Genomic DNA, 21,927 nt, shown 5'->3' with positions numbered 1-21,927 from the left:
GGATACCTGGTTCCTGGGCAACGCGACGCTGTCACAACTTAAGAGGTATATAGGTACACTGCATTCACGTAGACGGTAATTCGATGTCAGTATGGATAAATGTCGTGGTTTAACCGACTTTGAAAGATAGTGGGCGTCCGCGATATAGTGGGTCACTATAACGCGGACGTGGTACAGGAATTGCACTATACCCGTTCGACAGTATCAAGAGTTATCGGGAATACGCCATTCCGAAATAACATCTCATCGTGGACAGCGCTGTGGGCGGAGAAAGGTGGTGGATGAACGTGGCCGTCGACATTTCTTTCACATTGTTTCAGCCAACCAGAGAGCGACAGTGGCACAAATCACCGCCGACTTCGACGAGGGAGGTGGCAGAAACGTCTCCACCAAGATCACCAGGCGATCATTAGCCGCAGTAGGTTATGGGAGCCGCCGACTCACCAGAGTCCCGTTGCTAACACCACGACACAGGATTCTACGCCTCAACTGGGCGAAAGAACATCGGCACTGGACCTGAGATGATTAAAGACGGGTCTCCTGGTCCGATGAGTCCCGTTTCCAGTTATTTCTAGCGGACGGGAGGGTGCGTATCTGACGGAAACCGCACGAAGCTATGCACCCGTCATGTGAACAAGGAACTGTTCAGGCAGGTGGACGGTCGGTAATGGTCTGAGACGGCGTGTTCAACTGGCACACGTTGGGACTTCTGTTACGTCTAGACGCATTTCTGAACGGTCCAGGTTACGTATCCATCCTTACAGACCATCTGCGTCCCTTCATGGTCATCATGCACCCACAGGGCAATGGACTCTTCCAGCAGGACAATGCGCCTCCCCTCAAAGCCGTGTTGACTAGAACATGGTTCGAAGAGCATTCCCCCCCTCCCCCTCCCCCTCATGTAAACTCCTCTGAAATGCAGAGAAGGACATTTCAGAGGAGTTTACAAGAAAATACAAGACTATTAGCGTTTTGTGGTACCATCTGTATCCGAACACAGGGGCACGTTCTGATCCATTTTCTTTCGCTTCTGGATAACGTTAAAGACACGACCATAGTCGAGTGATCAGATGCAATTACAAGCCAGCTAGTAATCGTTATGAGTTCGTGACCGTTTATGGTTCCAAAAGATGATGACTCGTCACCGGAACAACTTGCTCTCTTTGTAGTGATCAGATGCGGTTAAATCAGAATTGAAGCGAGACTGTTCCAATTTATACCCATAATATCACATCATTCAGTGACCCATTACCTTGCCTGTGGTGCTTCTTGTCATTCCCTTTCTTGTTCTTACTTTTGTTTCTTCATTCAGTCCCCCGTTAATATGAAAATAACTTAATGCAAGCAATAGCTCTCAGGGACCACAAAACAGTGGTATAATTGGAACCTTTTCGTGTAATGAGAGCAGCATTTTCCTGTTGGTATCCAGGTGCTTTAAACTCTTGACATAATTTTATGTTCACTAGGGAGTCGGGACAGTTAACAAAATGTTCTACCAGAAATACGTCTGGATTTTGTATGTTTGTAATCTTTGTAACCTATTTTTATTTTAGACTGAGAAAATGCTATTTTCTTATTATACCTGCCTGTGTGGGTAGCACAGTGGTTATAAGCATTTTCCTTGCAACACCAAAAAAGGCCCTGGTTCATATCCCGTCAGCGACGCGAGGAACTTTTATGGGCTTCTTTTTCACCCTGTGGCTAAGTTAATCGTTCTCAGGCGTGTATGAGAGCAAGGTCCTCCCCCATCCCCCGGAAACTCGGGTTTTCGTCCAGCAAAACAGACAATCGACCAGAGAACAAATGCAATTTATGGACATATTACACATGGGAAGATGAGTTCGTTCTCTGGCGGCCCTAATATGACAGACTTATTGTATTGAATTTGGATGATAATCCTGAGTTTTGCCAGTGATATGATGAATGCCATAATTACGAACTCAGCAGTGTAGAACTACAAAAATTTGAGATGCTCCATGTTTTCAAAAGAAAATTGCGATCCACCCTTTTTCAGATTATGGAGATGGTTGCCATTGGTAGAGATTTGCAGTTTTCCACTTCATCCAACCAAGGGATAAAAATTGCCTCGCTATGCTGCCGTGACGTGATGTGTAGATGGCAGTACGTGACAAAATTAAGCAAGAGTAATCCCATAGTGACAGTCACAGAGAAGTAAGATACTATGTTACTACTCTGTGGCGATAGTGGTGGATATTGTTAAACTGAGTGAGTGCGGTAAATTAGTGGTAACGTGTGCTTATTTTATCTGTTTCTATATTGTCTAAATAAAATAATAATGGCTGCGTACTTTGGAGCGCTTTTGCGTGGCCTAAAATCTGCATCTTGTGTAGCGAAAGTGATAGGTAAGCATTTTAAGATAAGTTGATTGGCAGAATGGTGCGAAGAAGCATGCTTATGCAGCATTCGCAAAAAAAAAAAAAAAAAAAAAAAAGAAAAGAAAGAAAGAAAGAAAAAACTAATCAGTCACGTTTCCTCATTTCGTTACCCATCTAAATTTCCCCCTCCTCCCACGTAATGCCACGTGCTTAAATGTAAATATGACGGTAACGTTGTCTTCTTGAGCTTCAAGCATCGTGATGAGGTCACTCCGCAGATGTCCGGCGCAACCAAGCAATTAAACTCACAGAACTAAGTTTATCTCGTGATAAAGACTACTCATTTGTGCCCTTAACCAATATATTACTTCTACTAACATGGCCCCATCTTTTCTAAAATTATATTTTTTTAAGCGTGATTGTTATGCTCAAAATGTTACCACACTACTTTGATGATCCACATCTGGTGAGTATGAGCTTGGCACACCTAGATATCCTGAATGATGATATCCTGAGCTGGATATCATCATTCTTCTCTTTCTTGGTGACTCTCTCTCTCTCTCTCACAGGGTAAATCAGAAATTTGTTTTGCCTGGTGCAGCACAAAGCCTCAGGCTTCCTTGCACCATATGGCTGATAATGATAATACTTGATTTATGTATTAGATAGTAATTAAAAATTTACATAAGCCAAGTATCAGTAATTTAAAATTTATTTACTATCACATTATGCAATCAAATAATTGCAATAACCGTGATGTTAAAGCTATATAACAGTTATTTATTTTATTTTATTTTGTTATTATTTAAGTGTTATTATTTAACTGTTACTTTATGTATTTTGTGTGCTGAATCCAACAGAGTCATTGATATCATAATTTTGGCTGTAACTGAAGGTTTTATGTTTTTGCAACATTTATGTGTACTACATAATTGTATTCCGATACTGTGTTATATAAGAACCTGTTGTATTTGTATAATATATATACTAGGGGACTCCACCCCCGCAGATGTATGACAGAGTAAGTCAAATCTTTTCCCTGTAAAATACACACCTGTCGAAATGCACTGATCGATATCTAATCAGAAAATTACCTATGTAATTATTTATCTGTGCATTTGTAATGACGTAATTGCCCTTCCCACTTGTACCACATGGCCCACATCCCACCTCTCCCATTGGCTACCCCACCACACAGTATTATCAAGGTTGAATAAATAGCACTACGTAATTATTTACCCTTGTTTACGTAGATCACTTAGGAAAAGGCCTTTTGCTTTGGGTTCCATAATGCATGAGTAATATTATTGCACCATTTCTCAAATGTGTTCCGTGGAACACTAATGCCCCGTGAGAAGTGAACAAGTATTCTGCAACAAATCGTAATTAATAATTAAAAAAAATAAATAAATTTTGCATATTTGTAGCCTACACCACGTTTGTATCATTATAATATTTAACATATTTTTTTTTGTTATTAATATAACTGAATTAATTAATATATATATATACTGGTATAGATTAATAATCAAATAGACCATGGAACACTTTATTTTGGTGGGCTTTGCATAGAGAAGTATGTGTAGAGGTAATGACCCCTACAAAAAAGTAGCAATGTGATGATCTAGTATGCCATTCATATGTGATTTAGATTATAGTACATAGGTTGAAGGAGAGGAGGAAGCGAACCGATATCATAACTAAACTCACTTCCTTGTATAATTTTTTTTTTTTTTGATAATAATATTTCGAAATACTAATAATTATTAAAATATGTGACCATGGATTTGTGGTTGAAAAAAAGGAACTTTAAAACGAGAAGCAAGTACTTCTGATATTGCAACTGTGGTCAATGAAAACGAACACAATACTGTCACACTTCAAAGTGAGGATGAACAATCGCAGCCTTTTGTTCCCCAAAAATCCGAAGTGAAAAAACAGGAACCAACTAATAAAAGACCAAAACGAAAGTATGACGACAGTTATTTAAATTTCTGCTTTACATGTGTTGGAAATAAAGATGCTTCTGATGCACAGTGCTTCGCATGTAATAAAATATTAGCAAACAATTCTTTGGCTCCCACTAAACTTGTGTTTCATAAGTGTTCTGTGAATATGTTGTGAGATGAAAAGTGTTCCATGAATAAAAAAGTTTGGGGAACGCTGTATTATTGCATCCAAAAAAGCAGGACTAAAATATTTAACTAAGATATTTACAAAATACTAAACTATTTCTATTTCACCTAGAAGACTGCTGCACAAATTGGAGCAGTGTGACATTGGAGGCAAATTGCTTCTACGGATAAAGGGATGGTCGAGTGGGAGAAGACAAAGTGGTAATTAAGGGACTAATGTTATTAGTGGAGTCCCCCAGTGTTCAGTGTTGGGTTCATTGTTGTTTTCTGTATTTGATATTGATGTTGGTATATCAGGCTTAATGTCCAAGTTTGCAGACAATTCGAAGGTTGGCAGGGTTGCTAATAACACTAATGGCAGTACGCTGCCACAACAGGATCTAGAAAAGTTGAGCAGATGGTCTGAGAGGTGGTAACTGAAGTTTAACATTGACAAATGTAAAGTACTGCATGTGGGAAGCAGTAACCCCAGAGTAACGTATCAACTCTGTGGGACTACACTGACAGTGGTAGAGAATGAAAAGGACCTGTGGGCAATTGTACAGGCAGATATGACATTTTCTGAACAGTACAGACAGTCTGCAAGAGTAGCTCATGGTGTCTTGTCAATGATACAGAGGAATTTTTCTAGCAGGGATAAGGAGGGTGATCCTCTTGTATATGGCAATGGGCAGGCTACACCTTGAGTACTGTATACAGGTCTGGAGGTCTCATTTTAAGAAGGATGTAGAGCTGCTGGAACGAGTACAGAGAAGGGCAACAAGATTAGTGAATGGAACAAAGATTTGCTCTTACAAAGAAGCTTAAGTTTTGCAAATTACAGTATCTGGAGACTAGGTATCTTCAAGGTGATCTGATTGAGGTGTATAAAGCCTTGAATGGTTTGAGCATGCTCAATGCTGATGGGATTCTTCCTCTTGCTCAGAATAATCATCTGAGAGGGCATAAATTTAAATTGAGGAAAGACAGTTGTAGAATATATGTGCAGAAGTTTGCCTTTAGCCAGCGTGTAGTTGATTACTGGAACAAACTTCCATCTGTCGTTGTAGAAGTTGATAGCTTGAATAGATTCAAGGCAGAACTAGACAAACATTTGGAGCAAGTGGATGGGTGAAATGAAAAGTTTTTTTTTTTTTTTTTTTTGGCTGATGCTGTAAAGGCACATGATGCAAGAAAGCTTGCTTTCTTTCATCATGTGCCTTTACTAATGCTAATTTACAAACATACAAACTATATCGGGTTCCTTCATCAGCTAATGTTAGAATGGAACATCAAATTATGCAGAGAGAGAGAGAGAAGCACATGCTCGGCATAATTCGATGTTCCATTCTAACGTTAGCTGATGAAGGAACCTGATATAGTTAAAGGCATGATTATAAATATTTTAATATTTTGTAAATATTTGTATAGTTTTGTGTTGTATAATGTTATTATTTGTATAATAATAACATTATAAGGCACTGATCCAAATATAATCAGGAAATGGACCTATGTAATTATTTAACAGTGCAATTGTAGTGACATAATTTCCCCGCCCTCTTCTCCCATTGGCTCTTAAAAATATCACTAGGAGGGAAACTTTTTTTAATGTATAGAGAGATATATATTTATAAAACTATAAAATATATATATATGTTATATTTCTTTTTTCAGTGTGATATGGCTACCAAATGAAAGTGTAAGTTACCTCCAGACTCATTCTGCTATGATATTTGTGGGTATTATATAGGATCAAAGCAGGTCCTATATAATATTATTATTATCATTATTATTATTATTAGCTATATGGTGCAAGGAAGTCTGAGGCTTTTGCTGCATCAGCCAAAAAAAAATTCCCGAGTTACCCTTAGAGAGAGAAGTAAAAAGGAATCGCCAAGAAAGAGAAGAATTATGATATCCAGCTCAGGACCCTGGGTATGCCAAGCCCATACTCACCAGATAACATCGTTAGTGGCACCAATTTTTGCAGTGTATATGAAACCAATTTAGAGTGCCTATGAATGAATGAACAAGACAGGTTCTGAGCACCTCATTTCTCCTGTGGTAGCTGCAGGTCAGTGTTAAAGGGATGTTTCATGTTAGTCATAAGTGAATGCCTATGTCTTAATTTTGCAAAAAATATTATCCTTGGAGACCTAGATCAACTCTAAAATGGGTTTATGAACCCCAGCCAATAGGCCCAAGAAAAATTTATAAAAATACTGGGAGCACTCTAATAAAATTTTTGTTTCCAAAATAATACATATTGTATTGTTTTGGAAACATATACATATCCCAGTATTATCATATTTTGAGTAACTTGAATTCAACTCATGCTTCTTACCACTTACCTAATGAACACAATTATACTATCATGTTATTAACAATTGATTTGGTATACATAAATGTAAAATTAATTTCATTTTGTCTCTCTGTTGATTTATGGAAGCTGGTTATTTGAAGATATATGGAAGCCAATAAATTTTGGCATGATTATTCTACTTCCAATATGATAACTCATCCAGTTTGTCACACATTACATCTGTAAAGTATATTCATGGAACAATTTTCATGTTTTGTGGATGAAGAAATTCAGAATAACTCACTGCAGGCCCTGTTCTTTCCTCTTGAGTTCATTCAACTACATTCCTGGCTAACAATGTTTTCAAGAATTCCTCCAGTCTCTGATGGTATTTCAACCCCCCCCAAATGAACAAATCCCTTGTAATGTCACAGAAAATATTAATTGTTGGAAAGACAATAAATTCAACATTTGTACAAGTTAGTACAAATGCATCATATTAGTATGCAACTAAACTCTGAATTAGCAAAAATATGAAAAAGCGGCATCGTTTAAGTTATATCTTATATTGTGAATACCTTCACAACAAGTTGCCATGATATTGCACTACTTCAAATAAGTAATGTTTCACCAAAGGAGAAGATTGTTGTTACTTATTCTCAGCAGATACCACCACCCAGACGACACCATTTCAAGGCTATTTGGCTCTTCTTCGGGTTTACCCTAGTGATGCAATGATGACAAAACAGTTATGAAGTATAACTCCACAATATGAGAGATGCCTGATAGTGTATAATATAAATTAAGACTGAAATATACTTAAGTCTTAATTTATATTATACACCATTTGTATAATTAATATTATACACCAGTATTTGGAAGGAATGGAAAAATTAAGTAGTAAAAAAAGGTCCCTCCCATGTATAAGCTTTGCTTTCTTGCATCATTTTGCTAGTACTAATACTAATATTTTCTGTGTAATTCAGTCAACATAATAATAATAAAAAAGTTATTATAAAGCGAGATTTCATATTTTAAAGAGATAAACAGTGTAATTTGTTGTTATATATTTTCCTCATATCTAATATGGAGCTTTTTTTTTTTTTTTTTTCCACTTTTAGAATTGAATCATTCTGCTTCTGGTGTCACAAGTATACCTTTTGTTTATTCATTTTGTAATCCTCCTTTGAAAATTAGTCAACGGAGTGGCAGCTTTTTCACTAGAGGTAAGTTTGTATGAAAGAATCATCTTTGCAATGAGATAGAATGGAATTTAAAATTTTGTTATTATTGCTTGAAGCATTGTTAATAATTAAAATTATATTGCAGTCCTTACTTTTCTGTGGAATTTAATCATGACAAATGGGAGTATACATAATTTTATCAGTTATTTATTATTGACAAACCTAACCAGACTATAGCAGGAAGGGGGGGGGGAATAGGACCTCAAGTGACCTTGAGGTGCCTGTTTTTCACTTGGCCACTTCTTCCATACCATTATTACAGAGTGTGAAGCCAAGAGAGTGACTTTGAGCTACCTGTTTCCCCTCCCCCCCACTGTTATTGCAGATTTGTGCTGTGAAAGAATACATAGAGTGCATAGGTGCCACTTTTATATTTTTGATTTCAATTATGCATGGAGAAAAGTGCATCAACGATTTAAAAACCATTCCTCTTTCCAGAGATAGTCGCGCGGCGTATTGCAGTTATCGTGAATAACATAAAATTCAATTTATTAAATCGATTGAGAGAAAGTCCAATTTTTGCAATGCAGTTAGATGAATCCACAGATATTTCCAATCTTGCTCAACTAATTGTATATGTCAGATACTGCTATGAGGGAGATATTTTGGAGGATTTTCTATTTTGCAAAGCTTTGGAAGGAAGAACGATGGGCAAGAATATTTTTGATGTTATAAATATTTTCTTTCAAACAAATAATCTGATGTGGAAGAACTGTGTTGCGATTTGTACTGATGTTGCGGCTGCATTAACAGGAGAAAATAAAGGTTTAAAGGGCAAAGTAAAGGAAGTTGCTCCAAATATAGTTTTTAATCATTGCATTATACACAGGGAAGCGTTAGTAGCAAAGGAAATGCAAACTGATTTGTACGAAGTTTGAAAGATGCAGTAAGTGTGATCAACTTTATTAAAAGTAGAAGTAAAAGTTAATGAAATGGGATCCGCTTATGAAATGCTTCTTTTATATACAAAAATGAGGTGGTTGTCCAGTAGTAAAGTGTTGCGATGTCTTTTTGACCTCAAACATGAAGTTTTATTGTTGTTATCAGAACCTTGATCAATTGTTTACAAATCAAAAATGGCTTTGAAAACTTAGTTACTTTGTTGATATATTTGAAAAACTTAATGATTTAAATTTAAGTCTTCAAGGACAGGGAACAAATATATTAATACTCAGTGATAATATAAAGCTTTCAAAAAGAAGCTTAATCTTTGGAAAACTGAATTTGAGTGTAATAACATCGAAATGTTCCCATGTTTTTCTGATTTTGTTAATGGCAGTAATATTGACATTTTACAATTTAGAGATATCATTGCCACCCACTTGACAATGCTAATTAATAATTTTTCCAAACGATTTCATGTTTCTCCAGAAAAAAAGTTGTATTGGATTCGTGATCCCTTTGCTTTTGATATTTCTTCATGCCCTGAAATTACCATTGAGCAAAAGGAAGATCTTATCAACCTGTCGCATGACGAAGCATTATGTGCTCGTTTCAAAATTACAGCTTGTGAAAAATTTTGGCTTTCTCTTTGAGACGAGTATCCAGAATTATCAAAAATGGCGATACAAATATTGTTACTTTTCGGGTCTACATATTTATGTGAGGTTGGTTTCTCAAAATTAACAGCTATAAAAACAAAACAGCATTCCAGACTTGATCCAGAAGATGACATGAGATTAGCAATTTCAAATATTGAGCCAAATATGGACCAAATATTATCGGTTATTCAGGCTCATTCTTCTCATTAATTGTTTTGTTTTGTTATTGTTTTGCTATTATTCATTTTTTTATTGTTTTGTTTTGTGATTGTTCATTTTTTATTGGTTTGTAATTTTAATTGAAGAATAAGAATTTGATTTGTTGTTTTTACTGTATTCAATTAAACGATTATTTTAATGTGTAAATTAAAAAGAAAAAAATGTTTTATTCCTTTTTCAGTACTCGAATAAAATTGTCTACTCTATAATTTATAAAATGCTAATTTTTCTATAAAAATCTGGTCATCCCGCCTCTGTATTTACATGGGGGGGTCGCGTCAATTTTATATTTAATAAAGGAGGTTGGAAGCGAAATAGGTTTGCGTGCCACTGTCCTATCCTATCAATGATTTGTGTCGAATCGATGATTTATCGAACATTATCCTGTAGAGATATGGAGGTCATAGTCCCACTGTAAAAAGCAATTGCAAGCAAAATTTGGAATACTGTGTTCAAGTATGGAGGCCTCATCTGAAAAAAGACTGAGTTTCTTGAAAGGATCTAAAGATGGACAACTTGCATGGTGAGATTGGCAAAAGGGTGACCATACGAAGAAAAACTGATTATGTGGACTACATAGCTTGGTAACCACACCTCAGAGATGACCTGATTGAAGTTTATAAGGCTCTGAGAGGAGTTAGTAAAATGACTGAAGGTGGAATTTTCACTGTTATAGAGAATTCCAGAACTTGGGGGAATAAATTAAATTACAGGGAAGAGGTTTAGACTAGATGGTAGGAAGTTTTCTTTTAGCTGGTGAGTCGTTGATTGCTGGAACAGGTTGCTTTCTCAGATTGTTGAAGCTGACAGTTTTAATAAATTCAAAAGTCAGCTATATAGTTTCCTGTGTGAGGGAAAGCAACTAATTTGGGTTTTTTTATCTACTCGTTTTTTTTTTTTTTTTTTTTGGCTAGTGCAGCAAAAGCCCATGGCTTCCTTGCACTATATGTCTGTTACTATATTAACTTGTGTGACATTTGAGACCTGGCTCTTTGTTCATTTCTGTAATCATAGTTATTAAATACTGATAAGAATATCAGTCTTTAATAACTGATTGATGTGTTGGTGGTGGGGGGAGGGAAGCAGTGCTTTTCAATAGGTCCACATCTAGTGCCTAGGATTTAACAAATCAAAAACAATCGGTGGAAATTTGCTATTTTTTGATCACTGGGTTGCTAATTTGGGGGGGGGGGAGAAGAAAAGTTTATTTCTCCACTGGGTTAATGGGTTTGCCAAACCCAGAATTTCTTATCAAGATTCTGCCAAACTCCTGAGCCCTCTTCAGTTCAGCACTGAAGAGGTGATTTTAACCAGTTAATGAGGTGAGTGTTAACCAGTGGTGAAACAATTTATTTTTATTAGTGGAATCTTGGAAACATAGTTCTTAGAGTAAATATCAACAAAAATTAGTTAAATTCCCAAATGCCACCTATGTAGAGCTGCAATTTTCAAGATAATAAAGAAGTTTCATGAATGTGGACCAGTTGGGAATAAGGAACATGAAAGAAGGAGTGTTCTTACATTTTAGATGACTTCAGACAAACAATTTTGCATTCTCTAAACAAATCTCTGCAGAAACTTATCATTCAAATAGGGATATCACTTGGTTCAGCTCATTTTGCCATAATAAAAAATGTAAAACTTTTTCCATACCAAATCCATAGTATGCATGAACTACAATTTCAGGATGATGTTAAAAAATACAGTACAATACTATATGGGGTATTGTCAATGATATACAGGAATTTTGCTAGTAGGTATTATCCCTTTGTATAAGGCAATAGTACTGCATACAGGCCTCATTTTAGGAAGAATGTAGAGTTGCTTGAATGTGTACAGAGAATTGCAACAATATTGGTGAGGGGAACAAAGGGGCCCTCTTACCAAGAACAGCTTAAGTTCTGCAAATTGCAGTGGCTGGAGTCTAGGCCCTCGTGGGTAATATATTTGGTAGAAGCGCCAAATTTTTATGGGCCTTTTTCACAATGTGACTGAGTTAGTTGGTCTCAGGTGAGGGTAGCATGGGTTTTTCTCCTGGAAACTCTGGTTTTTTGTCCAGTGTGCTCAGCAAATGGACAATGTACATGGAGCAACATGGCCTTAGTCACTGATGCTCCTAAAACACCCTACTGCAACAAGAACAACATACCAACTGTGTGGTACTACACTTAGGGTGGTAGAAAATGAGAAAGATCTGGGAGTAATTGTGCAGTCAGATATAAAGTTTTCTGAGCAATGCAGACAGGCTTCCAGAGCAGGCCGTGGGGTATTGTCAATGATATATACAGCAATTTTGTTATTAGGGATTATCCCTTTGTATAAGGCAATGGTCAGGCCACACCTTAAGTACTGCATACAGGCCTCATTTTAGGAAGAATGTAGAGTTGCTTGAGCATGTACAGAGAATGGTAACAATATTGGTGAGGGGAACGAAGAGGTCCTCTTACCAAGGACAGCTTAAGTTCTGCAAATTGCAGTGGTTGGAGTCTAGGCACCTATGAGGTGATCTCATAAGGCCTTGAATGGGTTGAGCACACTGAATTCTGATGGGATTCTTCTGCTTGCTCAGATTATGAACCTGAGGGGCATAAATTGAAATTGACGAAAGACAGTTATAGAATATATGTGCAGAAATATGCCTTCAGCCAGAGGGTAGTTGATTGCTGGAACAAACTTCCATCCATCGTTGTGGAAGTTGATAGCTTAAATAAATTCAAGGAAGAACTAGACAAACATTTAGAGGGAATGGATGTATGAATTTTTTTTTTTTTTTTTTTTTTGGCTGATGCTACATAAGCTCATAAGCTTGCTTTCTTGTATCACATGCCTCTACTACTACTACAGTACTGTTGCTGGTTTAAAAGTTTACCTACTTCACTGTAATTGCATTGAAAATTTTTTTGGATTAAATTTATTTCACCAATGAAGTGTGGTTAGACACTTCATCAGTTACAAAATCAAAATTAGAGAATATGGAGTGCTGAAAATCTGCATATTTTTTGTGAAACCTCCTTACATATCCAAAATATCAGCATTCGGTGTGCAAATCTCAAAGAGGGATAGTTTGACCCACATTTTTTGAAGAAGCTGTCACTGTTCATGTTTACCAAGACATCATAGCACAGTTTATTGCATTGCTAGAGGAAAATGAAAAGAAAATCTGGCTCTCTCAGGATGTGGTAACCTGCAGTATTGCATGCTCAACCACTGAAATGCGAGAGATTTTTTGGGGAAGGAATCGTATCTCAAGGACTCTTTGCTAATTTATTAACAAAGAAGGATGGTGTTTTGGCTTATATTTCTATACTTCCAACTGGCGGTAATGCAAGTTAGACCAGCTGCCATCCAATACACTTATTTTATTTGTAAATAAATATTTAGCTATATTAGTCTTTAATGATCTTTATTAAGTTTTTATTAATCTTTGTATTAGTTAAACCTTTATTGCTTTCTGAGTTGAAAGAGAATATCATCCCTGCATCATTTGTAGGCGTTATACTGAAAATGAAAAAGCTGTACAATCATAGCAAACTTTTCTCATATGGTTTTTTATGGCCATATTTGTTACTTTTGCCTTTTTAATAATATACAGTATAGCTATATCCTGTATGTTATTAAAATGGCAGCAAAATGCATGTGCTACATTAAAGGTATTTGAATACAGCAGTGGAAAACTTGGTTCTTAATTTCCGCTACATTTACTGTTCGGGGGAAACTGGAAGACTCAGAAAACTCACTTGTTTAAATACTCTTAAGTGTGCTGGATAAATTGTTTGACACCTGTATCATATGCTAAGACATATTACCCAGGCCCTGCATTCTTAATAAAACTAATCATTGTGTGCTTTCTTCTTAGTCACTCTTCCCTCTCATTGCATTTAGGGCAATTGATTCTCCAACAGTTGTGGATCACTTTCCACTGTTGGAAAGTATTCTGTGTCTATTCATTTTTTTGCAAAGAAATTTCAAATTCTACAATTTTTTAAAGAATTTTAGATTGTTTTAATTGTAGGTACTGTCTATAAGGGTGGTGTGTGACTCAAACCTTAATATGAAGAAATGCATCCAAGAAAAAAAAAAAAAATTCTCGATACGGTATACTATTCTGTCTGGATAGGATGATTTTTCTTCTTGTGTTAAATCAGAAGACACTAAGAACATTATTACTAATATCATCATAGAATGATATATAATAACTATCTCGGTATTACAGAACAATAAAAAAAAATGCTTGTTTTTTAGTAAAAATGTTAATAAAAAAGCTTGTTTTTTACATACTAATATTTTGATTTAAGATAATTCACATATGTAGTATACATAGTAGAGTTTTGGAAATTTCTACAGGTTGTGTGTGTTAATTTGCTAATGACATATCTATCACCTACTGAAAAGTTCTGGGTCTCTATGGTTGATCATTTGGGATTCTGAGAAGTGAAAATGGAATGCCAGTCCAGAATGATAGAAAATAACTTGCAAACTTTCTGAAGAATTAATACTGAAAATAATGAGTTATTATTAATTTGGTTAATATTTATTTTCAAACACTGCTGAGAAATTAAGGGAGGTGGACTTCTAAAGTAAGCCATAGAGCTGGTTCAATATCATCATAGGATGATATCACTTAGGTTTGACCATAGGACTGGTTCAGTGTAATACCTTGGGTCACAGGATTGGTTCAGTGTATTATCCAATTTATACAGCCATTTATTATAGGATGTAGTTATTTTATTTATTTATTGGTTCTTTCTTTCATATCTCTGGATTTATGATGGAGTAATCCCTTTTGGCTGATTTTTTTTTTCCCTTTTCTTCTTTCTGTTGCGATAGCTTTTCTCTGTCTTTTTTACACACAAAAAAGGATAAAACTTTTGTTAAATTAAATTTTTAAAAATAGTGTAAATTTTTCCATATTTTTTTTCATCAGTGAATTGGCCATCAAGTGTGCTAATCAGTTTTTGTGGTTTTTTTTTTTTTTGCCTGATTCTGTATAAGCTTGCTTTCTTGCATCACTTACCGATACTAATATGTGATGCTGCATGATGTATATGGAAGCTGAAACATCTGGCAATATGACTGCACTGTGTTCCATTGTATTTGTGCAGTTCAAAAGTAATTAACAGTGTCCTTCAGTAAGGTAGTTTCCTTTGTGCTTCCACAAAGGAAACATGTTACCTTACTAAAAATTACCTTTCAAATCTGAAAATTTTACCTTACTACAAATTACCTTTCAAAATTTCCTTTGTATGCAGATTTGATTTTTCAGTTTCATGTGGTTTGAAGCATAAGGACAAAGTGCACTACCTAGAAAGCAGTGCAAAAATAGAAGTAGCATTTCACAATGACAATGATACCATTATATATGCTGAATGTTTTTGCTTATTATTAATCACACTTCGTGTACATGCATCATTTTCTGAAATGTGACCTGATAGGGAAATAGCAAAAAAAAAATTGCATAAGAAAAACAGCGTCCATTGTTAGTAAAATTGCACAGAGAGAGAGAGGGGCGGGGGAGAATAGATAGATTGAACCAAGAGGCAACCCCTCTTGGTTCGATCTTGCTTATGGTGTACCCTTTTAGTAGGAAATCGGTTATATGGCTGCTAAATAAACAAGGATGGGAGTCCAAAACGACTGATTTGCTGTCATAGCCACCTGTAATAACAAATTTGGATAATAATGATTATAATCAGTAATAGTATGTAGATGTGTATTTTTATTGTGTACACATTGATTTTAAATATAATTAATCTTTTATCCTGTATTGGAGTCCTCTTGTTGCAAGGGAGGAGAGTATAAGTAAAATAATTTCTGAAATTAAGGATTATGATTTTTTTCAAATATGTCTATGCAAAGTGGACCTGTTTTTAAAACAGCAAGTAAAATAACATCAGCTACATAATATGTAGTTAAATATGATGTTACCATCAGTGTTTATTATATATTTACAACTTTATATATAATACTATTATTTTATAATCTGCAAAATAAAAAGACAAGAAAAGATATTTCATGATAATTCATATTAAATTGCATGATGAATTTTAGCAATTGAGTTTAATGTTAAGATAGAAAATTTGTATGGAGTATAGTGGTTGTTAATCTATGAATTAGAAATATATATTAAATGCCTTGCCTAGTTGAATATTTTGATTGTTTGATTAGTGATGTTTTTTTGGAATCCAGATTAAATTAAAAACAGCTAAACACCAGTTTCTATTACAGATTATTGTTTGGTGTATTAATCAGAATAATATCCATTGTTCGTTTTTTATAATTTAAAGTATTGAAGCATATATTTAAGCAGTGAATTGAAATATTGTTCTAAATAAGTTTGTAGTTTCATAAATAATTTTTTTAAAACTTTTTATATTTTTACTCAAAATTATATCAAGTACTTTACTTCCTTTGCAAATTAGTTGCATCAAGAAAAAAAAAAAAGAAAGAAAGAAAGAGAAAAAATCAGTGAAATGTGATTTTTTTTTTTTTTTTTTGTTTATAAATCTTTGGCCTCTGTACAAGAGTATGGTATTGCTATTTCCTAATCCTGTAGTACTATTGAATATAGTATTTTAAATTCACAGTACAAATATTCACAGTGCATATGTCCGTTCTGATATTCCCTGTAAGAGACTTGGCAATTTGGAATCTCCTCTCTTTGATCTTCTCTGGCTTAAAATCTCTCTACCTCATTGTGTGAAATCCATCTGTTGTCTCTACCGTTCTCCCAACTCCACTAATCACTTGGAGCTCTTTGACTTCCTCTCTTTGCAACTTGACTATCTCCAGTCCAACTTTCCTAACAGTGAGGTAATTTTCCTTGGTGATTTTAATGTTCACAACTCCAGCTGGCTTCCGTTTTCTAGTCATACTGACCCAGCTGGTCAGGATGCTGAGGCTTTTGCAATTACTAATGACCTTGCACAGATTGTTCATTTACCTACAAGAATACCGGACAATCCTAATCATACAGCCAACATGCTTGATCGTTTTCTCACAAACAACCCTTCTAAGTACATGGTCGAAGTGAGAGGTCCTTTAGGCACTTCAGATCACAACTTGGTGATTGTCTCTTCTCTAATGGAGCCATTATCTCATGGCTATTCCCAACCTCGTGTTGTTTGGCATTACAAGAATGCAAAATGGGATGAACTGCGAGATTTATTTTCTTCTTTTCCTTGGTCGAATTACTGTTTCAAAACTTCTGATGTCAATGTTTGCTCTGATCGTGTCAGTAAAATTATTCTTGCAGGAATGGAATCCTTTATTCCACACTCCACTTTAAAATCTCTTCCTTTATCTAAACCTTGGTTTTCTAATAAATGTGCTAAGGTTGTTCAAGAGAAGAGTGTTGCATATCGTAATTGGCTTGTTTCTAATTCTTCAGTTTCGTTTTCTGCCTACACCAAAGCTCGCAACAATTGTAAAGCAGTTATTAATCAGTCCAAACTAGAGTTTGAACAGGCTAAGAGTAGAAAACTTTCTACTTGCCCTAATTGTAGCCGAGCATTCTGGTCTCTTGCCAAAGCTATTGGCCGCAACTTTTGCCCATCTCTGCTCCCACCTCTGTCCAAACCAGATGGTTCTGTTGTCACTTCAGCCAAGGATAAAGCTGACCTGCTAGCTTCCTATTTTTCTTCCAGCTTATGTATTAATGATCTTGGTAAAACACCTCCCACCATTCCCAACACGCTCCATTCAATGCCTCCTGCGGTCTTCTGTCAAAAGGATGTCAGAAGGATTTTGACGAATCTTGATGCTAAGAAAGCTCCAAATCCCAATGGTATTTCTCCACTTGTTCTCAAAACCTGTGCTCCTGAACTTACTCCTATTCTTTGCCGCCTTTTTTCACTTTCTTATTCCAAAGGTGTTTTTCCTTCTACTTGGAAATTTGCTCATATCCAGCCAGTTCCTAAAAAGGGTGACAGATCCCTCCCATCCAATTATCGTCTCATTACAATTACTTCTACTCTTTCTAAAGTAATGGAGAAATCAATTAACTGCCAACTCTTAAACTATCTAGAAACCTTCCATCTGATCAACGATCGCCAGTATGGATTCTGTCAATGTCGATCCACTGGTGATATTCTGGCTTATGTTACCCATTTATGGACTAATTCAATGGAAAGGTTCGGTGAAACGCAAGTAGTTGCTCTTGACATCTGAAAGGCTTTTGATCGTGTTTGGCATAAAGGTCTTCTAAACAAGCTTCCATCTTATGGTTTGCCAACTGTTTTTAGTAATTGGTTATCCAGTTTTCTCTCTGATCGCTCACTGAGGGTGACGGTAGATGGCTCTCTGTCTTCTAACTTCTCCGCTAATGCCGGTGTCCCCCAAGGTTCAGTTCTTTCCCCCACTCTTTTCCATTTGTATATTAATGACCTTCTTTCATTGACTGGAAATCCTATACATAGTTTTGCCGATGATAGCTAATTGCATTCCACTTTCCATTTTGAGAAACCTTGTCCTGCTCAATCAGCTTCAACTTCTCGAAAATCTGCTACCAATTCCTTAAATGCTGATCTTCAGGTAATTCTCCAGTGGGGCAAAGAAAACTTAGTTGATTTCAACCCTTCTAAAACTCAGTCTTGTCTTATATTTCGCAAAAAGGATTCTTCTGCTCCTATGTTTATCTTTAGTGACACTCCGATTTCTTGGCAAAATGATATATCTCTTTTGTGGATTACCCTGACTTCTAATCTCTCTTGGCACAAGCACGTTACCAATATTGCTTCCTTTGCATCTAAAAAACTTGGTTTTCTCTTTCGCTCTCACTGTTACTTTTCTTCCAAACAGCTGCTCACTCTGTATAAATCGCAAATCCGCCCAGCCATGGAATATTGTTCCCACATCTGGGGTGGTGCACCCAAAACCGCTCTCAGGCTGCTTGATTCCATTCAGAAGAGGGCAGTTAGGTTAATTAATGATTCATCTCTAACAGAGTCTCTCCACTCGCTTTCTCACAGACGTACTGTTTCTGCTGCATGCCTCTTCTACAGATACTTTCATGGGCACTGTTCTTCTGAATTGGCTTCTATAATTCCCGCTCTATCTTTCAAAACAGTCCGAACACGTGCCCCCCCCCACAAGCCAAATCCATTTACTGTCCAACTTCAAACCCACAGAACCAACTTTTCATCTTCCTCATTTATTCATTCAACTGCCGTTTTCTGGAACAACCTTCCTTCATATGTATTTCCTGAAAATTACAATCTACAGAAGTTCAAGTCCAATGTTAACAAATATCTTCTTTTGTCTTCTCAACCTCCAACCCAAGCATGGTACTAAGTACTATAGGTTCTTATACGTCTCGTGTTTGGGGTTCACATAAAAAAAAAAAAAAAAAAAAATATTTTACATTCCAAATATTTTATATTCACAGTACTGTAGGTGTGGTCAGGCCACACCTAGAGTACTGTGTACAGGTCTGGAGGCCTCATTTTAGGAAGGATGTAGAGTCGCTAGAATGAGTACAAAGAAGGGCAACAAGATTGGTGAAGGAAACAAAGGGGTGCTCTTACCAAGAAAGATTCTGCAAATTGCAGCTCCTGGAGAATAGGCACCTGCGAGGTGATCTGATTGAGGTGTATAAGGCCTTGAATGGCTTCAGCAAGCTGAATGCTGATGGGATTCTTCCTCTTGCTTAGATTAAGAACCTGAGGGAACACAGATTCAAATTGAGGAAAGACAGTTGTAGAACAGATGTGCAGACATTTGCCTTTAGCCAGCAGGTAGTTGATTAGTGGAACAGACTTCCATCTTTTGTTGTGTAAGTTGATAGCCTAAATAAATTTAAGGCTGAGCTGGACAGGCATTTGGAACGAATGGAGGAGTGAAATGGGAGGGGGGGGGTTTGGCTGATGTTGCATAAGCTTGCTTTCTTGAATTGTATGCCTCTAGTAATGCTAATGCTAATTTGTTTAATAAAAGATTTAGCTGTGCTTTATATCACCATACTATATTGCTCTTGAATGTAAATAACTTCGATTTTTTTTTTAAATAAAGGTGACTGTTATTTAATGATTCACTTTATATAAAAAAACACAGATCCTTATGAATGAAGTTTTTATTTATTTTATTTTAAATCAAGTTTTTTGGTATGAAAATATACAGAGTGGCTCAAAGAAACTTTTCATTTTTCAGTATATGTTATTACCATCAACAGCCTTCAAAATAAAAATACAAACAAATGCAAGTGTTGATTTAAATTACAAATATAAATACAAATGACTTCAAGTCTGTGTGCCAGTGCACCAAGATAGACTGACACCTGTTAATCAGAACCTCTAATAATTTTGAAAAACATTGGAATTGAATCTAAAACCTCCACAGGAAAAACAAAATATATGCTGAAAAATTGGTATTGAAGTTTGATTTTTCTGTTTACAATAGTGGAAATATTTTTTAACCATTCTGTATACACAAGGATTAAAGTAGATTATTTTAATTGGCCATTTCTAATAGTAAATAAAAGTTTTGACATAAAACACATGCTCTATGTGAAATTCACTTTTTGTTTCTTAACAGTAACTGCAGATCAACTGTGGAAAGGTGTGACTAGCGTTAGTAATGCTGGTTGGAAAAAGGGACGAGGTAGAGGAGTAAGAAAAAGGCTTTCAAAGAACCTAAACAGAGGACAAATTTTAGGAGTTGGTAAGTAACATTTAATCTATATATTGTCAACTGTGTCCATCATGCAACCAGTGACAGAAAAAAAATGTAAGGTCTTAAGCAGGAGAATTTGAAATTAGACAGGTTGGAGTAAACAACAGGATCACATCAATTCATTGCAAGACATTGTATGACAATTTGGTGCATGACAGTTCGGTGTATGTGACAGTTTGTGAAAGATGATTAGTAGTTACGACAATTCACTGAGTATGATGATTCTGTGAATTCTTTGGGAGAATTTGACTTGTGGGAAAGCAAGACAGAAAATGCAAACTTTTATTAATATGCTGTGCTGTAAATGGTGAATTTAATGATCACAATACCATTCTTGATATTTTATAATTTTGATGGAGTGTGCTATCCACCTTTGTTTTTAATGCACGTTCTACTTCTTTTTTTTTTTTCTTTTTTTTTTCTTTTTTTTTGGGAGATCCTGTTAAAAGAGTGCCACCGACAGGTTAAAGATTGAGATATAAGAGAACCTTGTTCACACTTTCACTTTTAACAGATATTTATTTAAAGTATACCCAGTAAAATAAAATAAAATAAAATATTTCCAGAAGCTTTCGGAACTCGTGTCCCTTTCTCAACTGACAGAATTTTTGAATACATTACAAGCAAAGTGTGGCACGTTACTCATTCGTCATTGTTGTAGCACGGACGTGTGCTGCCTTGCGCCAGTGATCATCCATCAATAAAACGGTTGTCTCCAGGATTGGATGTATACGCATGCCTTTCTGGCGATTTAATGCCTTAGGGTTGTTCATTATGTTTAGTGACTCTAGCCATAGGCGGTGGCGAAAGTGTCGCGCGTGGTCCACTATCTCAAAGTCGCGCTTGGGGTCAAGATCGTGGTTGGTAGCCCAAAAATGTTCTGCAAGCGCGGACTGGTCAGTTTCGGCAAGCCGGATTGCTCTGTCGTGTTCCGTGAGGCGATCCTGGAGACGTCTCGATGTCTCACCTACGTAGCAACTGTTACAGGCCCTACAGGTGATACGGTACACTACATTGCTGCGTAAGACAGGTGTGACAGGGGTCTTCACACTGGAGACAAGTGAACGCAGGTTCCTACCTGGTAATTGTACACATTTTATGTTGTAACTTCTCAGGATCTTCGAGATACGTCCTGACACTCCTGGATAGTACGGAATGTAGGCGGATGATATGCCGACTTGCTTCGGAGGTCTTGGGTTGGAAGTAAGTTCTTGTGCCTGTAACAAGCATCTGTTTAGTACATGGGATGGATAACCGCATCTGGTTAAGTCCGCCTTCACACGGGAGATCTCGTTACGTCTAATTGTGTCGGTGCTGGAATGGCTCCAGGCCCTGGAGAACAGGGTGCGGGCAGTGCTATTGAGATGGCTTGGAGCGTGGCCGGACCCGTAGTTGGTGAATTGACCGCACCACATGGGTTTGCGGTATACTGAGGTCTCTAGATGTGGGCCTACGCGATGCACTAGCACGTCCAGAAACGGGAGCGAACCGTCCACCTCTGATTCT

General features: G+C 36.4%; 1 protein-coding gene across 2 annotated transcripts in view; it reads left to right on the top strand.

Moving 5' to 3' along the window:
* The first annotated feature begins 2,133 nt into the window (after positions 1 to 2,133).
* Positions 2,134 to 21,927, top strand: part of mRpS5 (mitochondrial ribosomal protein S5) — a 144,198-nt gene continuing 124,404 nt past the window's right edge. For both annotated transcript variants that reach the window (XM_090369581.1, XM_090369580.1), the window contains exons 1-3: positions 2,134 to 2,363; positions 7,874 to 7,978; positions 20,284 to 20,409. In XM_090369581.1, the coding sequence (XP_090225707.1) occupies positions 2,297 to 2,363; positions 7,874 to 7,978; positions 20,284 to 20,409 (298 nt within the window). In that variant the 5' untranslated portion in view covers positions 2,134 to 2,296. The remainder of the gene's footprint in view (positions 2,364 to 7,873; positions 7,979 to 20,283; positions 20,410 to 21,927) is intronic.

The sequence above is a fragment of the Mastigoproctus giganteus genome, chromosome 3 (assembly GCF_048544385.1).
Source record: "Mastigoproctus giganteus isolate SK-2022 chromosome 3, ASM4854438v1, whole genome shotgun sequence".
Classification (NCBI taxonomy): domain Eukaryota; kingdom Metazoa; phylum Arthropoda; class Arachnida; order Uropygi; family Thelyphonidae; genus Mastigoproctus; species Mastigoproctus giganteus.
The sequence above is the reverse complement of the archived record's forward strand: the minus strand, read 5'-3'. Positions and strand labels throughout refer to the sequence as shown.